At 24.5% G+C, this 22,928-nt stretch overlaps 1 protein-coding gene across 1 annotated transcript in view; it reads left to right on the top strand.

Moving 5' to 3' along the window:
• The first annotated feature begins 448 nt into the window (after nt 1–448).
• Nucleotides 449–22,928, top strand: part of LOC112595826 (Kv channel-interacting protein 4) — a 46,187-nt gene continuing 23,707 nt past the window's right edge. The window contains exon 1 of the mRNA XM_025341194.1: nt 449–806. Within this exon, the coding sequence (XP_025196979.1) occupies nt 630–806 (177 nt within the window). The 5' untranslated portion in view covers nt 449–629. The remainder of the gene's footprint in view (nt 807–22,928) is intronic.

The following is a 22,928-nucleotide window of genomic DNA, read 5'->3' as shown; positions in this document are numbered from 1 at the left end:
TACACGCGCGAGTACTGCCGGGCATTTCCGCGGGAGGATTAATGTTTGGTGCTGGACGATAAAAATTCGAAAAAAAACCTTACCCCCGCGGTCAAAAAGGTTGCCAACCACTGCGTTAAGTAATGGAAAAAACAATCGTTTATTATATTATTAAGATTATCAAATAACCGTTAGCCATTGTTTCGGTGCATGATATGCGCCGCGCGCTACCGCGTTTTCGGTCAACGACCGATATCAACGGATTTCGCGCGTTACGCTTTGGCCGAACCGATGCGAAAACCAGCAATTACACATTACGTCCGTTCTGTTGCAGGTGACTCAGGCCTGTGAAAGTGTGAATCGTGCGACGAAATAGTCGGGCGGTGGCCCGCCCCGCCGGATCGGTCCGGTGGTCGTGTGCGTGGACGATGACGTGCCAGGCAACCGGTGCACAGGCAGTTACCGTCAGGTGGCCAGCGCGCGTGTGGACAGTGTGCGACGACCGGGACAGCAGCGAGAACAGCAACCGCCTAGCCGTGCGGGGCGACACGTCCGGCTGCAGCAACAGCTGAGGGAACAGCGGCGCCAGCGACCGCAGCAACTGCAGCGACAACAACAACGGCGGTGAACGACTGGGGGGCCACCGTGCGATGGCGACGCCCCCCGACAGCCCGATCATCGAAGAGGCGACACTAATCGAGCTCGAGGAACAGCTGAACAACACGTCCGCGTTTCCGCATCCCAGGCCCGTCGCCCTAGAGGACCTGTGCCGGCAGACCAAGTTCACCAGACAAGAGATCCGCATCATGTACAGAGGATTTAAACAGGTCGGTGTCCATTTCATATCACATGCACATTTTTTACTTGATTTGTTTTTAATTAATCGCGTCCGTTATTCGTTTCGCCGTGTCAGGCCATGTGTGTGTGTGGGTTAAATCCCGAGCATTCCGCTCCACGATCGGACTCACCCGAACAAATTACCCGCCAAACGGATTCTTCATTTTCATTTTTTTTTTTTTTTTTTAAATCACCCCGCGCTATTGGAATACCAGCGGATCGATTGCTTTAATACACCATTACAGTGTACTATAACGGTTAGCTCGGCTGAAAATGAAATCGTTTTAATAACATCATTTTTCGCTTTTTTCATACGCGCCGTACAAGGTTATCTAAAAAACTAAAATAATAAATTACGAGTGGAAAAATTGGAAAAAAATCACGTTTCGGACGTGTAATTTTGGAAGGCACTGTGTGAAACGTCCCGAATTCATTATAATTGCGTACCCACCCACCGACACACGATCAAAATCATACGAGAAGGTATTAATTATACGCGTTTACGAATGTGCATAATAATATTTACACCTCAATGCATAATATCGGTACAAACGAAAAGTGCAATTATTTCGCGTTTACAATAACACGTATACCACTATTATTGAAATTTAAAGTTCCGATTAACTCAAGTGTATTAATGAAAGTTTCCACGAGACGTAGTCGTATTAAACATATCTTATGTTTTGAAACAGTTGTTAAAAATATTGTTTGTTATAAATAATGAGAACATTTTCGTGTAATCACGAATGGGTTAAGTTTCTTCCTGCGGTTATGATATTATTTGGTTTAAATTATTTATGACTGTTCTTAAGACTTAACGAATACTCCATACTAATCTCAAAAAAGATTCTTATGAGTTTATGTTTGTATTTAAATTATTTATAAAATAAACACCGACTATGTTATAAAATGAGTACGTAACTTGCATTTATTCAGTTTGATATTAATATATTAAAAGTTTAATGTAGGTTATACAGCTATATAGGTTATATATATATATATAGGTATAGTATATCTATCTATTCAAAATATTTCTTTAATGAAATATCAAAGTCTTCAATCAAGTATTAATAATATTGTTGATTTAATTATAACGTATCATAGTATGTAGATATAAGAGATACTAGATACGATAATAAACAATATATTTATTCAAAATATAATACTTTTATAACCTCGTTAAACAAATGATAATAGTTATTTTTCTTCGCTGTGTTTAGTGTAATACTAAAATATATGTTAAATTTGTATCCTTAATGGAAGGAGGGCTTCTCTGATGAAATGTTTCACTCAACACTATTACTATCCCCTACTGACCCATACACTCACTATATTATATCCAGTGGATATTGTGAATATATTATATTAGGTTTAGTATCAAGATTTTATTAATTTAAATACATAAAAACAATATCAATTACTTAACATAAAATAAAAAATACATTTTAACAATTGCATTTTTGTAATCTCATCGTATGAGTTACTTTTGAACATGATTTTATCATTTTAATTAATGATTAATATTTCACGGTATACGTGATTTTGATTTTACTTAGGTTTATTTTACATTCAAATATTATATTTTTTTTACGATATTCTCTTGAAAACATAAGTGGCTGACTAAACTTAAACATCATTGGACGACGTGTGGGTTAATTAATAAGCTTAATTAGCGGTCATGACAGTTACTCTTATACTGTTTCACTATGCGAGTGATTAGTACTAATGATGTTTAATCAAGTAGGTATACGTCATTCATTATCACTTTTAAGTGTATAGAGTGTTGTTGTGAAGATAGGGGGAACTTCCCTCGTCATTTTTCACTAGTAGATAGGTATTAAGTCGTGGTATTCACATGGGAAAACTATGATGTTACAAATGTTTGTGTTATTTCTTGTCAAAAGAACCTATAGATTCCAATTCTTATTTTCTTGTATACTGTTTAGTTTGTTCTTTCCAAAGAAAAAAAGAAAACGAGAAAAATAGTTTCTGCGTGGAAAATAATGGAACATTTTTAACATGAGAAAAAAGATATTGCCGAATGAAAATGACCTTTAGTCGAGTAATTAACATTTTAATGCTGGAAAAATCTCATTTGAAATAACTTTAGGTTCGTTGTACACTTTTCTTAGATAGTTACAAAGCGAAACAGTTGTAATAGCTTATAATACTTATTTTTATTTTTAATTATTTACTTAATTTTTATTATTAGATTAACAATATAAAATGTATAACAAATGCAAGTAATTTGTTTTTATTTTTTGTTAGAATATAAACTTTATTTAATTTTAGAATTAGTCATCTTTTAAATATAATATATTAAATAATTTAATATAGTTTAGTTAATGGCAAACATAAATTAATCAGATTTAATTTCATCAGAGTTTTATATTTCGTTATTTTCGGTATTTCTTAATACCTTGATTTTGTTTAGTATAATATTACCACACTTTTGTCTCAGGTTTATGTTTCAAGCAATTGGAATATTCTTACAAACATTAATTTTTTTTTGTTCTTAATTGTAGAAGCATTAAAATAATAAAAATGAGAAACATAACAAAATACTAATAATTTTAAAATTGGTGTATCACTGTGTTATTAATTGTTGTATTATATAATATTTATAAATTAAAAATTATTTTTAATCTATATACAGATTATATGAGGTAATATGTTTTTTGATTAAATATTACGTACTTTATTCCTATACTGTATTATTATAGTTATTATAATTTGAGTTATGTTATCTTTAATATTCATTCATTTTATATTATTTAATTTTTGAGTTAACTAATATTATAAACTATAATTAAAAAACTCAGCTTACATGAAATTTTATTTTTATTGAATTTAATTTGGTTTTAAACTAATATTTAATATTTTTTTGTCACTTAATACTTATAAGGTTTTATTTTTCTTAATTTAAATTATATTGTTTTAACATCGATATTATTAAGGAATACAACAAATAACTAGTTATTGCAATTTTTATTTAGTTTTTCATTCTTGGACATAGAATATTATATTTGATGAACATTTTTTTTCTGATTTTGATCGTGTTATTTTTATAATAAAATATAAACGTGATACCCACGTATGTACCCATGTGTTCATATTAATCTTGAAATTTTCATAGTATAACACACCCTTAAGATTTCTTATTTTGTGTACCCAGAAATATGTACAACTGACAGGTAAACATAATATATATTCATAAATCATGAAAACAACTCGGGTATACCATTGTGTAAAGAATACGAATAAATATGTTTAAAGTAATAAAGTGTGCGAGATACATTGTTATAACTTAAACTAACAATATTTTCTAATAATTTGATCATGCATTTTTCGTGATGTTTGAAATATACAAATATGTATATATTGAATGATTATGACGTGTAACACTGTATCACCGGTATATTTGTTTAGTGACATAAAGTATGGTAATATCATTTTTTAAAACTCTTAGTATACAAATATAAAATATATCTACGACTCAAATGCAATTTAACTTCTATATAATACATGTAAGAGATATATTTAGTGAAAGTTTTACGAAGTGATTCATTATGATATTTTTTGCGATGGGGTAATATAGTTTCCATCAACCCATCCGACTAATCGGACATAATTAATGAATAGCCTTATATATTTCTGCGTGTGTATCAGTACTTTATTATAGATAATAAACTTTATATGTGAGTACGTGACTATACATAATGAGTAGGGTCGGGCATTTGTATGACTTTTTTTTTGTACCCTAAAACATTACTACCCAAGTGCAAAATTTCAATCATGCCACATCGAGAGTGGCTTTTCATATCAAAATATTATTTTTACTATGCATATAAAAGTATTATGTGTGGTTGAATATAAAATACCTGTTAGTTTTTATAATATGTATAAAACAGTAAAATAAAATAATATAATATAGAAAAACGTAATATTTTATATTTTAACATATCCGTATACTTAAGTCTATGTTTTATTGTATTTTAGAAATTATTTTAGTAATAATTATAAATATGTTATTTATAAATGTTATCATTAATAATGAATTTATTCATATTTTTACTTTAGAAATTTTTAAATATATTTTAGACCATGTTTTAATTTTTTTTAAGATTATTCGTACCACTTAAGGAGGTTTATGCAGTGATATAAACTATTGTTTTTAAAATGAGAATCTCTCTTTTATATTGATAAAATTATTTAGTGAATAATAATGTTAATATACCCTTATCCATAATTTAAAAGGTTAGTTTCTCAGCTAAAAAAAAAAAAAAAAAAAAAATCGTTTTAAGGATAATAGTCTTTAAGAATGGTTTTTCAAAAACATAAGTAATATATGTAGTATTGTTACTTGTATTTATTAACCCTGGAAAATTTTTATATATTATTATAAATATTGATATATTGATATTAATGATTTAAATTTTTAAATTAGCATAGCTCCCATATCTTCCAAACACATTATTATCAAGTTTCTTGGTATACGCAGTTTAAGAAATTCAGAAAATACTCGTTTGAAATTTTATTTAGGTATGTTAAAATGTTTAGAAAAATTAGATATTAAATAATTTACATTAAAACAAGAGTTGTTATACGAAAGACAGAAACTTTTATCACCACAGGTCCTTAAAAAATAGTACATACAATTTTAATAGTTTGAAAATATGGTATTTAAGAATATTTAAAATGTCCAAAAATATTTTGGTAACAATATTATCGAAGAAAAAAAGGAGTTGAGTATTCAAGGTGAACTATTCTGTAATAAAATATACGAAATATTATTTTGATCACCTTTATTTTTGTATTTAGATATCTTAGAAATACAGTTAAAATATACATGCATTTGGTAAAAACATATTAACACAAATAATTAAAGTTTAACAGTTTTGAAATTAGTACTTTCTTAAACTTAAACTATTAATGAATATCATAGTTATGCCTTTTGCGATATTGGGAAAATCATTTTACGTTCATAATGATATTATGATGTGGTGTAGTAGATATAAAGCTTATTCTGAATGTCATGTGTTTATAATTTTTAAATTAAAATGCATTTATATTTAACTTAATTTTAAAATAGTTATTATTATTTGTATTTGTATTTTTACGTGCATTGTTATTTTTTTTGATTAGTACCTATTGTTATATTTTTGTAATTACATAATATAATCGATATTCTATATTATTTTAAAATGAAACCGTTTAAATTTTAAAGTAATACGTGAAACAGAGTAACAATATATCAACTAATATCTGTCATATTTATCTTTGATGTCATATGAGATATGGTAAAAGTTATTTTGTAAAATAAAAAAAAAAAAAAAAAATTAAAAAACTGTAATATTGTAGTATAGGACTCAATTTTAAATGCAAATTTAAGAGAAGAACTATTAAGCCTATGTTTTGATTTTAATAAATTAAAGTTGGTTGTAAAGGTACACGTGTGAAATATAACGATGAAAATCTTGGTGGGCTCAAAGTGGCGTCCATTTAAACATTGTATAATTCATATATGTTAGTGGATTTAATATACAGTAACAACATCAAAATGCCCTTCAGAATATATCTTTATCATTATAAATCATACTAAAGTTAAATGTTATACATATTTTTCGGTAGTTTAACATAAGTTTAGAAGATTAAATTATTAAAAACTATGTGGCTAAACAAAAATAAAATATAAGCAATATTTTTACAAATATTGTTTGATATTTGTTAATTGTTTTAAGATTTAAAGAATAGACAATCAAGATAAAAATAAATAGAATTTTAAGTAAATTCAAAATATAGTTATTGCAAATTTTTCATTATTTAAGAATTTAATTTAATGAAATTTAAAAATACAATAATTATGTATATTGTTCTTATCATTATGCCGAATTAAAAAATGTAACTTTAATTCTAATTATACGTTGTAATTTGTGGCCTGAATTTAAATTATAAATACCGACTGATTTCTAATTATTGTCCGGGGTTATTGTAAGCTGTGATTGCCGAAGGGACGAACGCTTTCGTTTAAATGATACGTTTCACCATAGTTGCCAATTATGATTACATAAATGCATTAATTTTTTTTTTATTTTATTTAAAAATAATTGTGATTATTACGATAGCGCGATCTGCATTTGCTGACTCAATAATAAACAACACAATCATGATTTACGTAGAATTCGTATTTTATTCAAATAAATAAAAGTAAAAAAAAAAAAAAAAAAAAATACATTTGCTAAAATAATACAATAATGATAATTGCTGTATAGTGTATTTATTTAACACGTTTGTGCAAATCAGTGATATTATGTGGAACTTGTTATGGATATTTTGAAAAGTGGATAAATTTAAAACCGAAAGAGGGCCGATTATCGTATTTCCGATCGGATGTCCGTCATGTGAACCATAGATTTCACAGGGGGCGACCTGACGTACGTTCAATATATATTGTAACGACAGCTATTTGACGTATATTGACGGAATGTTGAAAAATGATACTTCCTATTATCTCTATGACCCGCAATCATTAATAGATAAATGTTCTTTTACTACACTTCGCGATTGGATGTGTTTGATCCCACTTCTATTGTTTTTGAAATTTTTAAATGCAAACTGGCTTGGCCATTTATGAAACCCTATATGTGACAACCGACTCGTTAAATTGTGATTATGTTTAATTTTTCAAATATAATAATTACCCATATTTGTGCCTTAGCTGTTTTAAAAATTAACGTACGTTTTTAAATATTACATTATGTAGAAAAAAAAATTGCTGTTTAATATAAAGATTGATAGATATAATATTATATTAAATATTAGTTATTGGGGTGATCAGAAATTGTTTTAACGCTATTATTTTCTTTTGGAATCGCAAAAAAAAAAAAAAAAAATAAAAATAAAAATAATCAAGTTTTTTATATAAAATAATATAACAATATACATTTTATTTTCAATTAAATTTTTTAATTTATTTGTTATAAACGTTATAATATATAAAACATTGAACGTTTTGATGAACGTTATATATTTATTATATATATTTTTTGAATCAAATTGTATGTATATATATGTTTTAATAAAGTTTATTATCGATTGACATTTAGTCAATCATTTTTCAGTTCGATTTACAGCTCTGTTCAATTTTTAAAATTATTTTTGATGATGAGATCTTCTCAAGAAAATAATAACTAAAAAATTAGAGCTTTATAGTATGGTACTAGGTAGAAATTATATTAACGTTATAATAAGATCAATCAATTGTCAATGTTATTATTAAATAATTAAAAATACAAAAAAGTAAATAATAAAAACTGGAAAATAAACAGAATTGTTTTAAAAAAGGGGCCGAAAAGTATTGATTAGACTTCAGGCTGTGCATACTATCAGTGTTATTTTATACTCAATATGAAACTTAATAATAAATACATTTTGTACCTATAAATAATTTGTAAGTATAAGTATGTCTTGTGAACTAATGACGTAATAAGTTAATTAAAATTTAAATAATTAATAATGTAATAGATAATTTAATTATGTATATATTGTAAAATATAATTTTTATGCTTATAGAATATTTATTATGTAGGTACCTGTGAGTATGAGTAAGTATAAATTTAATAATAGAATTATGTATATTTTTACTACACTTGTGTTCTTGTGTGTGTCTGTAAAAATATCAACTTAATTGTATATTTTTGAGTGCGAAATCATTCACCGTTGATAATATAATTTAGTTTCTATGATCGACATATCAAACAATACATTTTATTTGTTACTGATTTAATTTAAGCTTAAAAAATCTATGTGAACCGTTAACATGGTCAGGTCTCTTGTTTTTATTATCATTACTTTTTTCGCACGCTAATGTAATTTGATCAAAGGGACTACTGGCGTCTGGCGTGACCCAATAAATTGAAATATTACGTCCAATGGGAATCACATTAAAAAGTATAATGCGCACTTAACACGTGAACGAAGCACACGAACAGTTTTTGGTATTTTTTAACCACCTGCATAGTGCACCTCACGCCATTTGATGATTTTATGCAAATTAGGAGGCTAGTATAGTAATAAACTTTCCCTTCCAACGCCTTTATAATACTAGACAGGTATTGATTTTTCATTTTTATTTTATCATAACTAAATATTTAATGTACAATTACTTAAGGATAGAGAAATAGGAGAAAAATAGTAAAACGTTCTTCCAAATCTTAGAGAAGATTTAGTGTATTGGTCAATTTTTTTACGTTTATGCAGTTTTTTTCAAAGAGCACTCAATGTTTTATGAAGAGTCATTTGAAAATATATTTTTTTAAATTTAAATTTTTAGATCTCGGATTTTAAAAAAGGAGTACATTTTTATGGATTTTACAAAACACTTTTTAGAGCAATGAAAAATTTAAAAAAAATGTACAGCCATATTTCTCTTTGTTATAAATTTAACATAGATAATCATTTTAAGTTGGCATATTTCAGGTTTATAGTTATTTTGAGCAAAATAAAATAAAAACAATAATATACACACGCAAGTCAGTAGATATTTAACCAATTCAATTATTTTTGTGTAATCTCTTCTGCGAAGCTTTGTTTTTTTTTTTTTGAAGATGATAGTTTTTTAAATAATTTTAGAGTAAAATATACTAAAAACATTAACGGAATGATATTATTTTCTTCTCATACAATAAATTACTTTTATTATATGCTAGGACAGTTTTTTCTTTTTTAAATATTTTATTGTGATATCCATAAAAAATACATTTTGTTCTGGGTGATGTAAAAGTTTAATGATTTGGATATGGGCAATGAGTTTACCCAGTAGCCGCACATATATTTTCCAATATACCATTGGTACTTATAAGAATGATGTTTGATTTTTAAATGTACTAAAATTAAATGCAAATATATAGTTTGGTTATAAGACGTTATAATATACTACCATATTTTATGATATAGATCTTATGGTAAAATCATAAACTGTTACCATAGTCTGTATAATCTGTGTAGTTACTACAGTAATATCAGAAAATGGATGTTTTTATTGTTGAAATTAATTTATGTTTATATAAGAGCACAATCATCGTTTTCTTTCATTTTGTATAAAGTGAAAAAACATGTTTGCAATACCACTACTACGCTAAAGTATTTAAATCATTGGAATTTATTGGTGTAATATTTCAACGGAAAACTAACGATTAAAAGTCTTGACATGCTAAATAGTTTCGTTTTATTTTTATCTTAAGGAAAGTGCGCTGTAAATCCGACATTTTAGGAGAGATAGATCAAATTTAGATAAGTGGAAGTCAAATAAATTTATTTTTTTTTTGATAATGTTAATTGATGCATATTTTTAAAAATATTTAAATTTATTTTTAGCTTAAGGTGCTAACCTAATATTTCTTTTAAGGTAGATATATTTACAAGTTTACTTTTATTTTTCATGTACCGATTTTAAATAGATACAATGTTCTTAAACATAATTTCCACTTGTTTTTGTTTTCTTGAGTTAATTGTTAAATATTTTATTATTAAGTTAAATTCCAGCATAGAAAGCCAAAATACATAATTAGCTTTACTTCCTTATGATTTGATGTATTCAAGTTATATGGCTACTCACTAGATAAAAGAAAAAGGACGAGATTAAAAGTTTAATTTTTCTTTCTTAGATTTTCGTTAATGTCAGAATTTTGTAAAGGAACAATATAATGTGTTCCGACATCACAATAGGTTTGAAATTCTTACCCTTATCCGTCAGTTTTTAGTTTGCCAGACCTTTACTGTTAGGTAGTAAATTAAAAATACAGCTCACTTAATTTACACATTATATGCAATTGAAGATTACAATGCGCTCTGCCGAATTCTTTACATCAAAATATCAAATAAGAAAGGGATTTTTTTCTTTTATTGAAATGTATAAATATTAAATGTAATATTTAAATAACTGTATAATATTTATTGGTATGTACATAAGATGTATAATATTAAAATTTTTTATAATGAATACTGATATGAGATTTTTCGTTCGATATGAATTTTTTTCATATCTGATTGAACTGAACCTATTTAAATATATGTATATATATAATAGATAAAACATTAATATTCAAACTAACCATCTAGAAAAGACAGTAGAAAATCCAAATGATCAACCATAAAGGACCATCGGAAAAATAAATTCTCGTTTATTCGAGACTCGATTCTAATATTGTTGTATGGAAGTCAAACCCAGAGGCTATTCAAAGATATTTATGGCTTTTTGAGAGTACAACGTTGGTTATAGAGTAGACGAAGGAAAGCCTTTATTTGCTATGTCAGGCATCGCATAAAATTTCATGTGATTAAAATTAATGACTTTATTTTTTTAGTTAACCGATAAAATTGTCATAATTTTTTTTCATTGTATTTATATATATATTATAGATGTAATTAAAAAATTGGTGTATTTTTTTAAATATGAATAAAAATGTATTACTATTATAAAAACTTGATAATTATATGAATTATATATATTTAATAAGTAAATTATTATTTTTAAGACACATTACGAATAAAATTATAGTATGGAAAAGAAATTAATTAATTATTTATACTCAATAAATTATAATGAATATTAATATATATATATATATATTAAGTATGTTTAATTTGTGGATAATATTAATTTTTTTAAATCATTAATTACCATACTTTTTTTCTCTTAGTATAATTTGTGTAATATGTGTGTTGTCGTTTTATGTTGAATGTAAATATGTGGTATTTATGATAACAATAAAAACATTTAACTAGAAATATAATAACATATAAATATATAAATAATTGTTAAAAAGTGTGGTTTTCTATATGTTATATTAAGAGTTTTAGATTTGAATAAATAGAATAGTAGCAAAAAATTGTTCTAAGTAACGTTTTCGATATTAATCGTGGTAGTTTTGGATCTCAGCCATAACGATTATGTTGTTATTGCAAAATAGGGTGAAACTACAGGTCCTGCACTTTTTGGTTTGGTATTATAAAATTTGTGGATTTAAAAAATGACACATATAATTAACATTTATTAACAGGATACAGCTTTTTATTTTTATAGGCGTTGTTATATTTTTTAAATGATTTTAAATAGCATAATATTTCATATTTACTTCGTAGTTTCATTTTAATGCAAATACTTACTGACTATTTACTAATTTTACTAATATTATTTATTATTTTATTATTATCGATGTAGGTAGTTAACATAGATTTGGGTCCAAATTATTAAGTAATAAATTTGGTATAAACATGTACGTATATACATGTCATAACTTATAAATACCCATTGAAGCGTATAGATTAAATTTTTGTAGCATGAATATTAACATTATAACCAAAAATATTTTTAAATTTATATACAATCGATTATTAATAATTAGGTTTGTGTATATTATAGTTACCATAAACATCGATAAATATGAAATTATACCAAACGTAACGTATATTTTTATTACTACAATATAGTAAATCTTTTATAATGTTAACATCGATTGCGGATCATAAAAATGTATAGTAATGAGAAATCGGATCAAAGCATTTTATTTATGCAGTGATAAACAACAACGAAAAAAAAAAAGGAAAAATGTATTAAATGGGTAGGTTCGTAAATAAAGATTTTATTGTATATTTTATTAAACAAAAAAAAAAAAATAAATGCGTATAAAATATAATAAGATTAATAGCAAACAATATTACAAACATAAATAATTATTGAAAATACATACAGTTCAACTTTAAAAACTATTTCTACCATTGATAAGCTTTAAAATATAGTAATTCCAAGCTTATGCCTATGGTTAACTTTAAACATTTTTTAGGAGTAAAAATTCAAAGGTTGCGTTTAATGAATAGATACGGGAATTCAAATAATTCAAAAACGTTCATCTGATTTATGTTCCAAAACTATAGGTATCTAATTTAAACGAAAATAATAAAACATTTTTTCTAGGACGTGACATCTTATTGCAGCTGTTTTACGTTATAATAATGAAGGTAGTCAATCAGTGTTCTAACATTTTTCTAACATAATATGATTATATTTCCCATTCTTTGTTTAAATTTACGATACCCGATGACCTTAAAAAACAGAGTTCAATCGTCTAACATTACTCATACAGTGTTTGATGGTAATCTATCTATTATTAATTTTCAAAGGGAATATTATTGCAAAATAAAACTTAATATATTAATATTAAATTGTTATAATTTGGTCTAAGATTTCTATAGATTTGCGTATTTTTTTCTCTAGTCTTAATTAATTGGTAGTCAACTTACTACAAAACTTGGCTCACTGTGAAATTAGTGGAATAATTTTTTTTAAAAAAAACGTAATTTAATGTTTATATTTTTTGCGAATTAATTAGAAAAAACATATATAAAATCTTATTTATTTATCATTTGTAATCACCATTTTATTTTTTTTATAAATACTAATATTATACTATTATTCATTGGGTCTGACATTTAAATTTACTCTGTTAACATTATGTAATGTTAAAAGATGTTTCAGTCTGTATAAATCTATTATAATAGGTTTAATACATCGGTCGTTATTTTTTGAAAAATCAATATTACATTGCTGTAACTAATGTATATAAAATAATAATAATAATACGTGATAACTAAATAATAATTATTAATTTTTAACTTTTAGTTATTACTTGAAAAATATATACATTTCACTTTTTTTATTGTGTATAAATTCTAGTCGTAGTTATTTAACTGTTGGTTTACAGTTATATAGATAATAAAAAATCCATTATAATTCGCAAGTCGTATACCACGTATACCATAAACAAGAATGATGTGATTTAAATATATAACAAATAATTTTGTAAGAATTTATATGTTATATTTTTAAGTAAAAATTAATTAAAATTAATTTCATTCAATTCATTTAATGACCTGAATAGTTATCGTGCTATTTTTTAATTTGAAATAGGTAAGATAAAAATAATATTTATTTGTATAAATATTAATATCTATAAGAATTTATATTCTAATTTTTGTTGGTTTTATCAAAATACTATTAATATTTATAACCATAAATACATAATGTATATATTTTTGGGTACTTCGCTGATCCCGAATGAATTTGCCAACCCTTTCGGACGCTTTTTATATTTTAATTCTCAAAACTGTCGTTTTATTTTTTATTTAGTTATTGGTTTCGTAGAAAATTATAAAACACAGGAAAATATTTTAAAACTTTTTTTTATATAATACAAAAAGTATTATGTATTGCATAATTTAGTAGATTTTTTAGTTTAGTATAAACTTAGATGTTAACTATTATCTTTATTCATAATTTATAAATTTTATTTATATATATTTATAAATGTATGTATTCGAGTAGATGTTATATTATTAATGTGATTTTTTAATATTACATTTTTTTTTACGATACATAATAATGATTATTTTATAAAATATTAATAATTAATACACAAATATACTATCTTGAGTACAATAGTATGCTCTTGAAAGTTATACGAAAGAAAAGATTAAGCATTTAGTCAATAATATTAAATTTAAAATAGCGAATGTTTAAAAAATAAATTACCATGTAATTTATTTATTGACTGTTTTGTTAAATTGATTGTAACTTGTTTATTTTACTATTGTAATGCTTGAATGAATGAGAATTATTTATAGTTAAAAATACAACGTTCACAGAACTATATTTCATTAAATACAAATAGGACACAATAGTATTTAAAATTTAATAAGAAAAACATATATTTCAAATAATTATTAAAGAAATCTTAAGTTGTAAGTTCTGTATTATTCAATATTCTGTATAATATTTAATATAAGTCGAACTTGGTTATCTCGAATTTCTTTAACTCGAAATTGTCGATACCTTGAACTTTTTTTCCGGTCCTTAGAATTTCTTATTTAAACAATATGAAAAAATCTTGTTTTATTGGAATATTTTCGTGAATAACTCGAAATTTTGAGTTTAATTAATAGTATAAAATTGTGATATTTTCTTAATGTACCAATGTATATATTTTAATATTGAAAATGAGGTTACTCGTTAGTATTATTGTTATTGATAATTGGTTTAGAACGATTCACTACAAACGCTTCGATCAATAGTAAAACTCAAACAAAAATAAATACCTTTTTTAAATAATTTTCTAACCTCATTTTTTTTTATATAAACATATCTTTTTAAAATTATTTATACATAATTCATAATATATAAATACAAAGTAAATATTTTTTATTACATTACTTTATTTATAATAAATACATAGGAGTTAATTTATTTTGTACTGCTTTAAAATTTTTTAATTTGGATAATTCAAATTCTTGGATAACTTGAACTTTTTTCCAGTCTCTTCAACTTTGAGTTAATTAAGTTTGGCTGTACATATTTTTTAGGTTTTTAGTGGAATACTGTGGCTGTTAGGTTTAGTTTGAATTTATTTAAAACGAAACCTCTTTAGACATCATTAGTTTCTACATTTCTATAATGATCAAATTTAAAATATATTGAAATAATACTAAATTATAACTTTTAGATGATGTATTTTATTTCGAAAAACAAAACTTCATAAATATTAATGTTGGTCAATGAAGGAGGAAATTTATTACCATTTCCGTAGACATTATACCTCTGGAATAAATATACAAGTATAAAATTCTAATGTAAATTCGAAGAACGAACGCATTTGGATAAAATAAGTGGAAGAGAAAAACATTCCATAATCGATTGAAATAAAGTTTAAAATCATAAATATCGTTAAGTACCTACCTATGTATATTCTTTTTAATAATGTACCTACTCCAAAAGTTTGAAAAGACTTGCGTAAATATTAATATTGGTGTCGAGCACCAAAACTAATATTATCATTGTATTCATGGTCGTTATTGTAATTTTATATACCACTTTATTATAGTAAAATGTACATGTTTATTGTTTTTACCTAATACATGTAGTTATATAGGAAACGTAAAGAAACTTATATTTTTTGTTCAGTTCGATAAACACTTTAATGTGTAAGCACATTGTGTATATTTTGTACGTGTTATATTACTACTAAAAATAGATAATATTGAAGAACGTGATCGTCAATAAATAAATGCAATAAAAATAAAAAATTTAAAAAAACGTTACGATAAATATTAATTTGGCTTACAAGAAAAATTATTGAAACGGAGGAGTTGAAATAGCATTATTTTGAAAATCATTCTTTGATATTTTAACCAATATTATGTTTAATTAATTAACGTACCCATCAATGAAAATAATAAATATATATATTTTTAAATTCAAGTATAATAGTTGCATAATGTATATTGTGAATTCAAAAAAGAACAATTTTCTTTTTACACACGATTAGTTATCATGACGTGTCATTATTTATGGAGCACAAGCGTTAAATACAGGATTTATGTCAAGCCGATTATTTGTATTGTAAGGTACCGACAGCATGTAAAACTGTCAGGCTTTCTTGTCACATGCGTGGACTGATGGCTAGGATTCTGTATTGATTGTTGGTTTGGATTTTTTCTCTGTTCCGAGAGGACTACTGAGTGCCGAGCTTTGTGAATCAATCGAAATACTCAGGCAAACAAATAAAACGCTGAAAGTAAATCAAGTCGAACGGACCAAGTTAAACGGTGCTATTTCTCCACACAAATATTTATAAAGGATCCTTGTCTTGATACTTCCGATTTAAAACAATTCACAATTTGTGTCTTTCAGTTAAGTTATATTAAAAAAAAAAAAGAAGTAGATAAAGTTTTTGACGTTTTTATTTATTGAAAATTTCTTTTGCCATTCTTAAGATCTATTCTCAGCGTTGTTGAAGAAATATTAGGCTTCCTCGACCAAGCGTAGGTTCATGAAAACACTAAAAACCACCCGAAACATGTATTAAGAGTGCATTTAAAAATGTAAATTGTTATATTACACACACGCCAGAGTTTCTTACATAATAATATTAGTAAATGTGATGTAACTAATTTACTCAGTTAATCTTACTTTAAATAAGTGTATTTTTCTTCAATGAAATATGTGCAAAATATAATATACGTGATGATTCACTAAGTATGTTCAGACTTTTTTTTCAATATACATATTGTTCAAATTAAATACACATTTAATATATATATTTATAAACATTATGGGGGGGGGGAAGAGTTCTCATTTGAAAAATAGAAAATCGTATCCTCACAGGACAATAATTAAATAGAACAACAAAATCTTAATAATTTAAAAATATTCAAAAATTCCAAAAATCAAAGTTTGAATATATTCATAATAATTGAATAGAAAAATGAACAAATGGGAGTGGGCATGAATGACATTGTATATATAATTTATAATTTTTTTTATGAAATAATTTATAGATGGAAGTTATTAATAGTAAATAGTAAATAATCGGGGATCAAAAAATAATATTTGTTTGACGTTATTTTGTGGTATTAATTAATTTTTTTTTTTACAGAAAAGCAACCATGATAATATTCTTTACAGTAAATATATAAAAAATGAAACACTGATTGAGAGATCGCGATGTTTTTCTTTTTGAATAAAAGTGGTGATAGTTTCCACCTAGGCCACCTCTCTTGGGTTGTATATATGAATGTACGATCATTTATCAAACGCATTCCCGTTTCTTGTCAAATAGATGTCGGAGTTTTAAACATCACTGATGATGGAAATTTAAACTCAGAGTCATAAAATTCCAAACTAAATACGATTAAATTACCACTTTTTTCTTCGCTACCTATTCATCTTAAATACACATATCTTTTAATATCCTGTAAAAATTTTGTTCTGTTGTTTATGAAGTTAAAGTTTAAGTATTGATAAAGAAATTAAATGAAATTGAACTATTGTTATCAAATAATATTTGTGTTACACTGAATACTACCAATTTTTTTGAGTAATTCATTAATTCTCTAATTATACAGTTGCGGAATATATGTTTAGTTTTAAAATAATTAACTACATTGTATTAATAATGAATTTATAAAACTATTGTTTTTAAATATGAATTAAATATTAATTAATACATTTGTATAGATATAAATTGATGACAACTTTATATTCACTTAAGCAAGCATATTCACGTTATGACGTAAACCAAATAAAGAGTTAATTTTTTAATTTTTATTTTTTGTATAGCTTTAATGTAATTTTTCAATATTTAAGTTCAGATAGGTACTAATTTTAATTGAAGTTGTAATATTTATGATTCAAATGAATAATTACATTTTCAATTAGAATTGTTAAGACATTGGTTTTTATTTTTCTTGTTATTATTACTAATAAATTATAAGAGGTATTTAAATATTTAAATAAAAATAAATGTACTGATATTTTTAACAGTTTTCTTACAGTTATTATAAACAAGTTACATTTTGATGACATTTGTATACCTTTGTATAATCAGACAAAATTTGGTAACTTCATAATATATATTATGAATACATTATATAGTATGATGTATTGAGACATATGTCATGTGTTAAGATGGACATTAATAATAAAGGAATACAGCGTTTTAGTTGGTGATTAATTTATCTGCTTTCTTTATAAACTATTTTATACTGTGTAATATTGAAGAAACTAAGCATTGCATAACTATGTAAATTACTTTTTAATGATCAATTAAATTATTTTCTCATATATCAATACTTATGTCATAAGCGGCTCAATTGATATTTTTCAGATCACGGTCTTAAACAGTTTAACGATAATCTATCTTTTCATAGACCATGATCCAGATGTATTGGTTATATTATTATTTATTACATTGTTAATATCATAATTTGAAATAAATAATCATCAAACTAAATTGAAGGTACTTGATTGTTATTTTCCGAATTTATAATGTAAATGTGTATTCGTAAAATAAGGTTAGTTACACAAGTAGTAATAATTTTGCCTATCGTATGTGTGAACATCATTATAACATAAAATTACTAATGTGGTTCAATTTACAGAAATTAACTATAGGGTTAATCCATTGACGTTTAAAATTTATGATATAACTTGCTAGATAGTGTAATATAAGAATATTAATATTAATAAAAAAACTTTCTTTTCTTTGAAAATATGATTTCTTTTTGTAATAATCTTTTAAATAATAATTTAAATGAAATAATAGATTAATTCTTTAAAACTTAATAGACATTTATATATAGTTTATTAAATTTAAATGTAATTAGGATAAATATACACGATTATTATTGTATATTATCATATACAATATGAAAAAATTGTAAACAAAAATAATAAATAATTGAGTTCTTTAAATTTTTCAAATTAGTTTTTACGAACTTTCATGGTGAACTATAAATGAAACATAATTTATAATTCCTTTGTTCCATTTCAAAACTTTTGTAAAACATTTACACAAAATACCAGTACTTACGATCATTATCTAAGATGTAGAAATGCAGCACATGGTTTTGTGCAGTTGAAACTTGAACGTAAAAACATTTACTTATGTAGGATGATAAAAGTAAGGGAAGTTAAAACAAAAGTTTGTGTGTCAGAAATATAAACCTGAAAAATTCAATAATCTAACAAGGATCTGCTGGTAAATATTATTGGTATTATTTCAATGTGGTTGAAAAATGAATGTTTACTGGTATTCGTTGTTTATTTACAAATATATGCATATACATATAATATATATGCATAAAATTAATTAATTAGATGTTATGGCACAACATTTGTGATTAAATTTTTTGATTGTAATTTGAAGTTGTGTTCAAAATCTTCTTGTTTGGATAGCGTTAGATACAATTGTTGATTATTGTTATTTTTAAACCTAAGTGATTTATTTTTATATGAAATGGACGCAATTCGGAAATAAAAATAATTACTTTGATCTTCACAATTGTAATTTAAACAATATACTGATTAACATTCATTTATACGCAGACAAATTAAATCTCAAGTTCAATTTACATTAAATTAAAAATAATTAGAATTTTTTTTTTTTAAATTGCTTTTATTTACAATATTATATTATTATCATTTTCTGTATTTTAAATCTCATTCGTTTAAGCGCATCGTACCGAATAATCGAAAAGCTGCAAAGTAGACACGTACCAAAAGTAAAATGTATTATTCTAGTTCACATTTCCTCTATAATAGGTCATCCCTTTACGCAGTCACGCAGCTGTAGGTTATACGTAACCAATGTTGTACTTAGATATTTTTTTTTGTATCTAAATATAGATAAGATATCTGAACTTAAAATATATCTAGATAGATATAGATAATGATAAATTAAAATATATCTTGATAGAGATTTATATAAAATCAATTTAATCTAGTGTGAATTTATTTTTAAATTTTTTTTAAATCTTATACTTAAAACATAATTTTTTTAAATATTATATAAAAAAAAAATAATTACAAATATGGCTATATATTTTAGTTTAAATATTTAATAATTATTTGAAAAATATGCTTAATAATTTAAATGATCATTTCAACAATAATATCAATATTTACATCATTTTATGAAAAGGAAAACTAGTTGTAGATACAGAGACCAACCGGGAGCAGAATACTTGTATAAAAAATGTATATATTATTAAATTATTATCTTTAATTATAATATACATAAATATATTTTATTATACTTATAAAATAGATTTCAAACTAAAAAAATTAAAAATATACATAAATTTGTTAACATTTAAAAATTAAAATAATCATCACTTTGTTATGGTACCTTTTATATGGGTTATGAATAATGATAAATGAAATAGTTTTAACTCTCAGTGGTTTCTGGTTTAGGCTAGGTGGAGTGAAAGTAGTAGTTTAGTCTTATTAATTATTAATATTTGTAAACTTTTATAATATTATAATGATAGCACTATTTTCATAACTATCAATTTATTTTTAGTCTTGGATTATTTAATATCTATGTTATTACTCGTATCTGTTTTCAATGATTAACGATTTAATTATTAATTCTTGAAGTGGTACACGTTAACGATAATAATAACTAGGTACTTAAATAATTAAATGATTCACGAAACTATACATTGTATAATATTATAATATCACGATCTTTGTCTTTCAACAATCAATTTTATTGTATTGTATTTATTGTTCTTCTAAAAAACCATGACACTATAAGTTTATAACCTATATATAGCACAAACTATTTAGAAAATATAATTATAATTTATAGTAGATATTATAATCTAGTAATAACTTGTAGTTATTTTATTATTATTAGTAATTATATCAGCTCAATTCATAAAAATTTTTTAAAATAATATCTGAAAATTTGATGTCCGTGTATTTTTCAAAGACTATGTCTCGTGAACAATTTAGATAAATTCATTTAGATGTTTAGTTTTCTATCTTAGATGGAAATGAGATAAGAATTATGTAATTTACCTATATAAGATAATAGTCAACAAATACGAGTGTTTTATCTAGATAAATTTATCTAACTAAATTTAATTATGGCACAACACTGTACGTAACTTGCAAAGACTTTTGAACTATAACATTGTATATAATATTGCGTATTGTTTATAATATTTTTTTAACATGGTAAATACGATATTATGGAACAAATAAAGTTGACACTTTTGCGTATAAGTGGAGGGTTATGTAGACTCTGATAAATACATTGATGTTATTCTTTAAAATTGTTGTTTTGGATATTTATAAATCAATGATTGAAAAAGAAATAGATGAGATATTTATGTAGAAATTATCAATTTAATGTACTTTGGTAGTTTGTGTCATAATATTGTTTATTTTATAAAGTTGTACATAAATTTTATACCTACCTGTCTGTTTACTTACTCGAAGTGTTGTACTTGTGACAGCACGTAAGGTTGGTAAAGGGTTTTCTTTAAAATCACTTTGAATTATTTACCTCTGATATCATTAATAGCTTAAGTTTTTAATGTACTGACAATAACGAAATGCATTTCATTTTTAATTAATGTTAGTTTAGTAATGTTGAGTAATATTCAACTGATTATTTTAATCGAATCGAGATAAACAACCTAGTATTTTGAGTTAACTTGTAATTTTTAACGTTCTGTGTTAAATTACAATAACTTATAAGTTGTTGTTAATAAACTAAGGGATAATTATAAATGGAAAATGTATGTTATTACAATAAACAATGGGTTGTTAAAAAAAAAATAGACATTATTAGTATGAAACATGACAACAATTTTTGTTTATTAAATGTTTTCATACTAACTGCACATATATTTATAGATTTAAATATTTAAGGGTTTTATTAACTTAATAGATATAATAAAAGCGAATTAAATTAACAACGAAAGTGTATCGATAAACAATTCATAGGATTTAGTCATATTTTAAGGTCTATGATAGTAAAATTATTACTGTACCCTGTAATAGTAGTAGATGAAATGATACTAAATGTATTTAGCCAACTGAATTTAATTAAATAGACCGTAAGTTTCATAGTTGTATAATAAATTAATATTCGAATCCATTATATGGTGCATTTACATGCATTTGTTAAGCGTATATTTGTTTTGTTACTCAAAAGACAGTAAGACATTTTCGAAATAAGACTTATGTAAGTACATAATTTTATACAAATCACTTATCATTGGACGAAATTATAGTTTTTTTTTTATAATGATTTACTTGATAATGTATATTATCATAATGTGTATTATCATACCATTTATATCATTGGAAATTAATTTTAGGAAAAAGTATTTTTTTTATTCATTTTTAAAATAATAATTTCAAGTAGAATTATTCTAAAACTCAATAACTTGTTGTAATTTTTAACAAGAAGTTACCATATAACATTTTTTTCTTTTTTGAGCTTCATATTTTACAAACAATGTATAATGTGATAGGGTAGGTAAAAAAAAAATGTGTACTTAATTGAATGGAAATTGAATACAATAGAAAACGGTACAATAATTAAACAGGAAGTTGCTTACAACACCGTTAGCAGTAGTAGTGGAAAATTTTAAAATTAATTTGAAAGAATCGTCCAGCTATGTTATACTATTCAAGATTAAAAATAATGGCTGGTAAATGTATTAATTTTGTTTATTCGGAGGTTGTTCGAGCACTTACAGTA

The sequence above is a fragment of the Melanaphis sacchari genome, unplaced genomic scaffold (assembly GCF_002803265.2).
Source record: "Melanaphis sacchari strain LSU unplaced genomic scaffold, SCAv2.0 Contig2_pilon_pilon, whole genome shotgun sequence".
Taxonomy (NCBI): Eukaryota; Metazoa; Arthropoda; class Insecta; order Hemiptera; family Aphididae; genus Melanaphis; species Melanaphis sacchari.
Note: the sequence above shows the minus strand (reverse complement) of the source record. Positions and strands in the feature narration are given on the sequence as shown.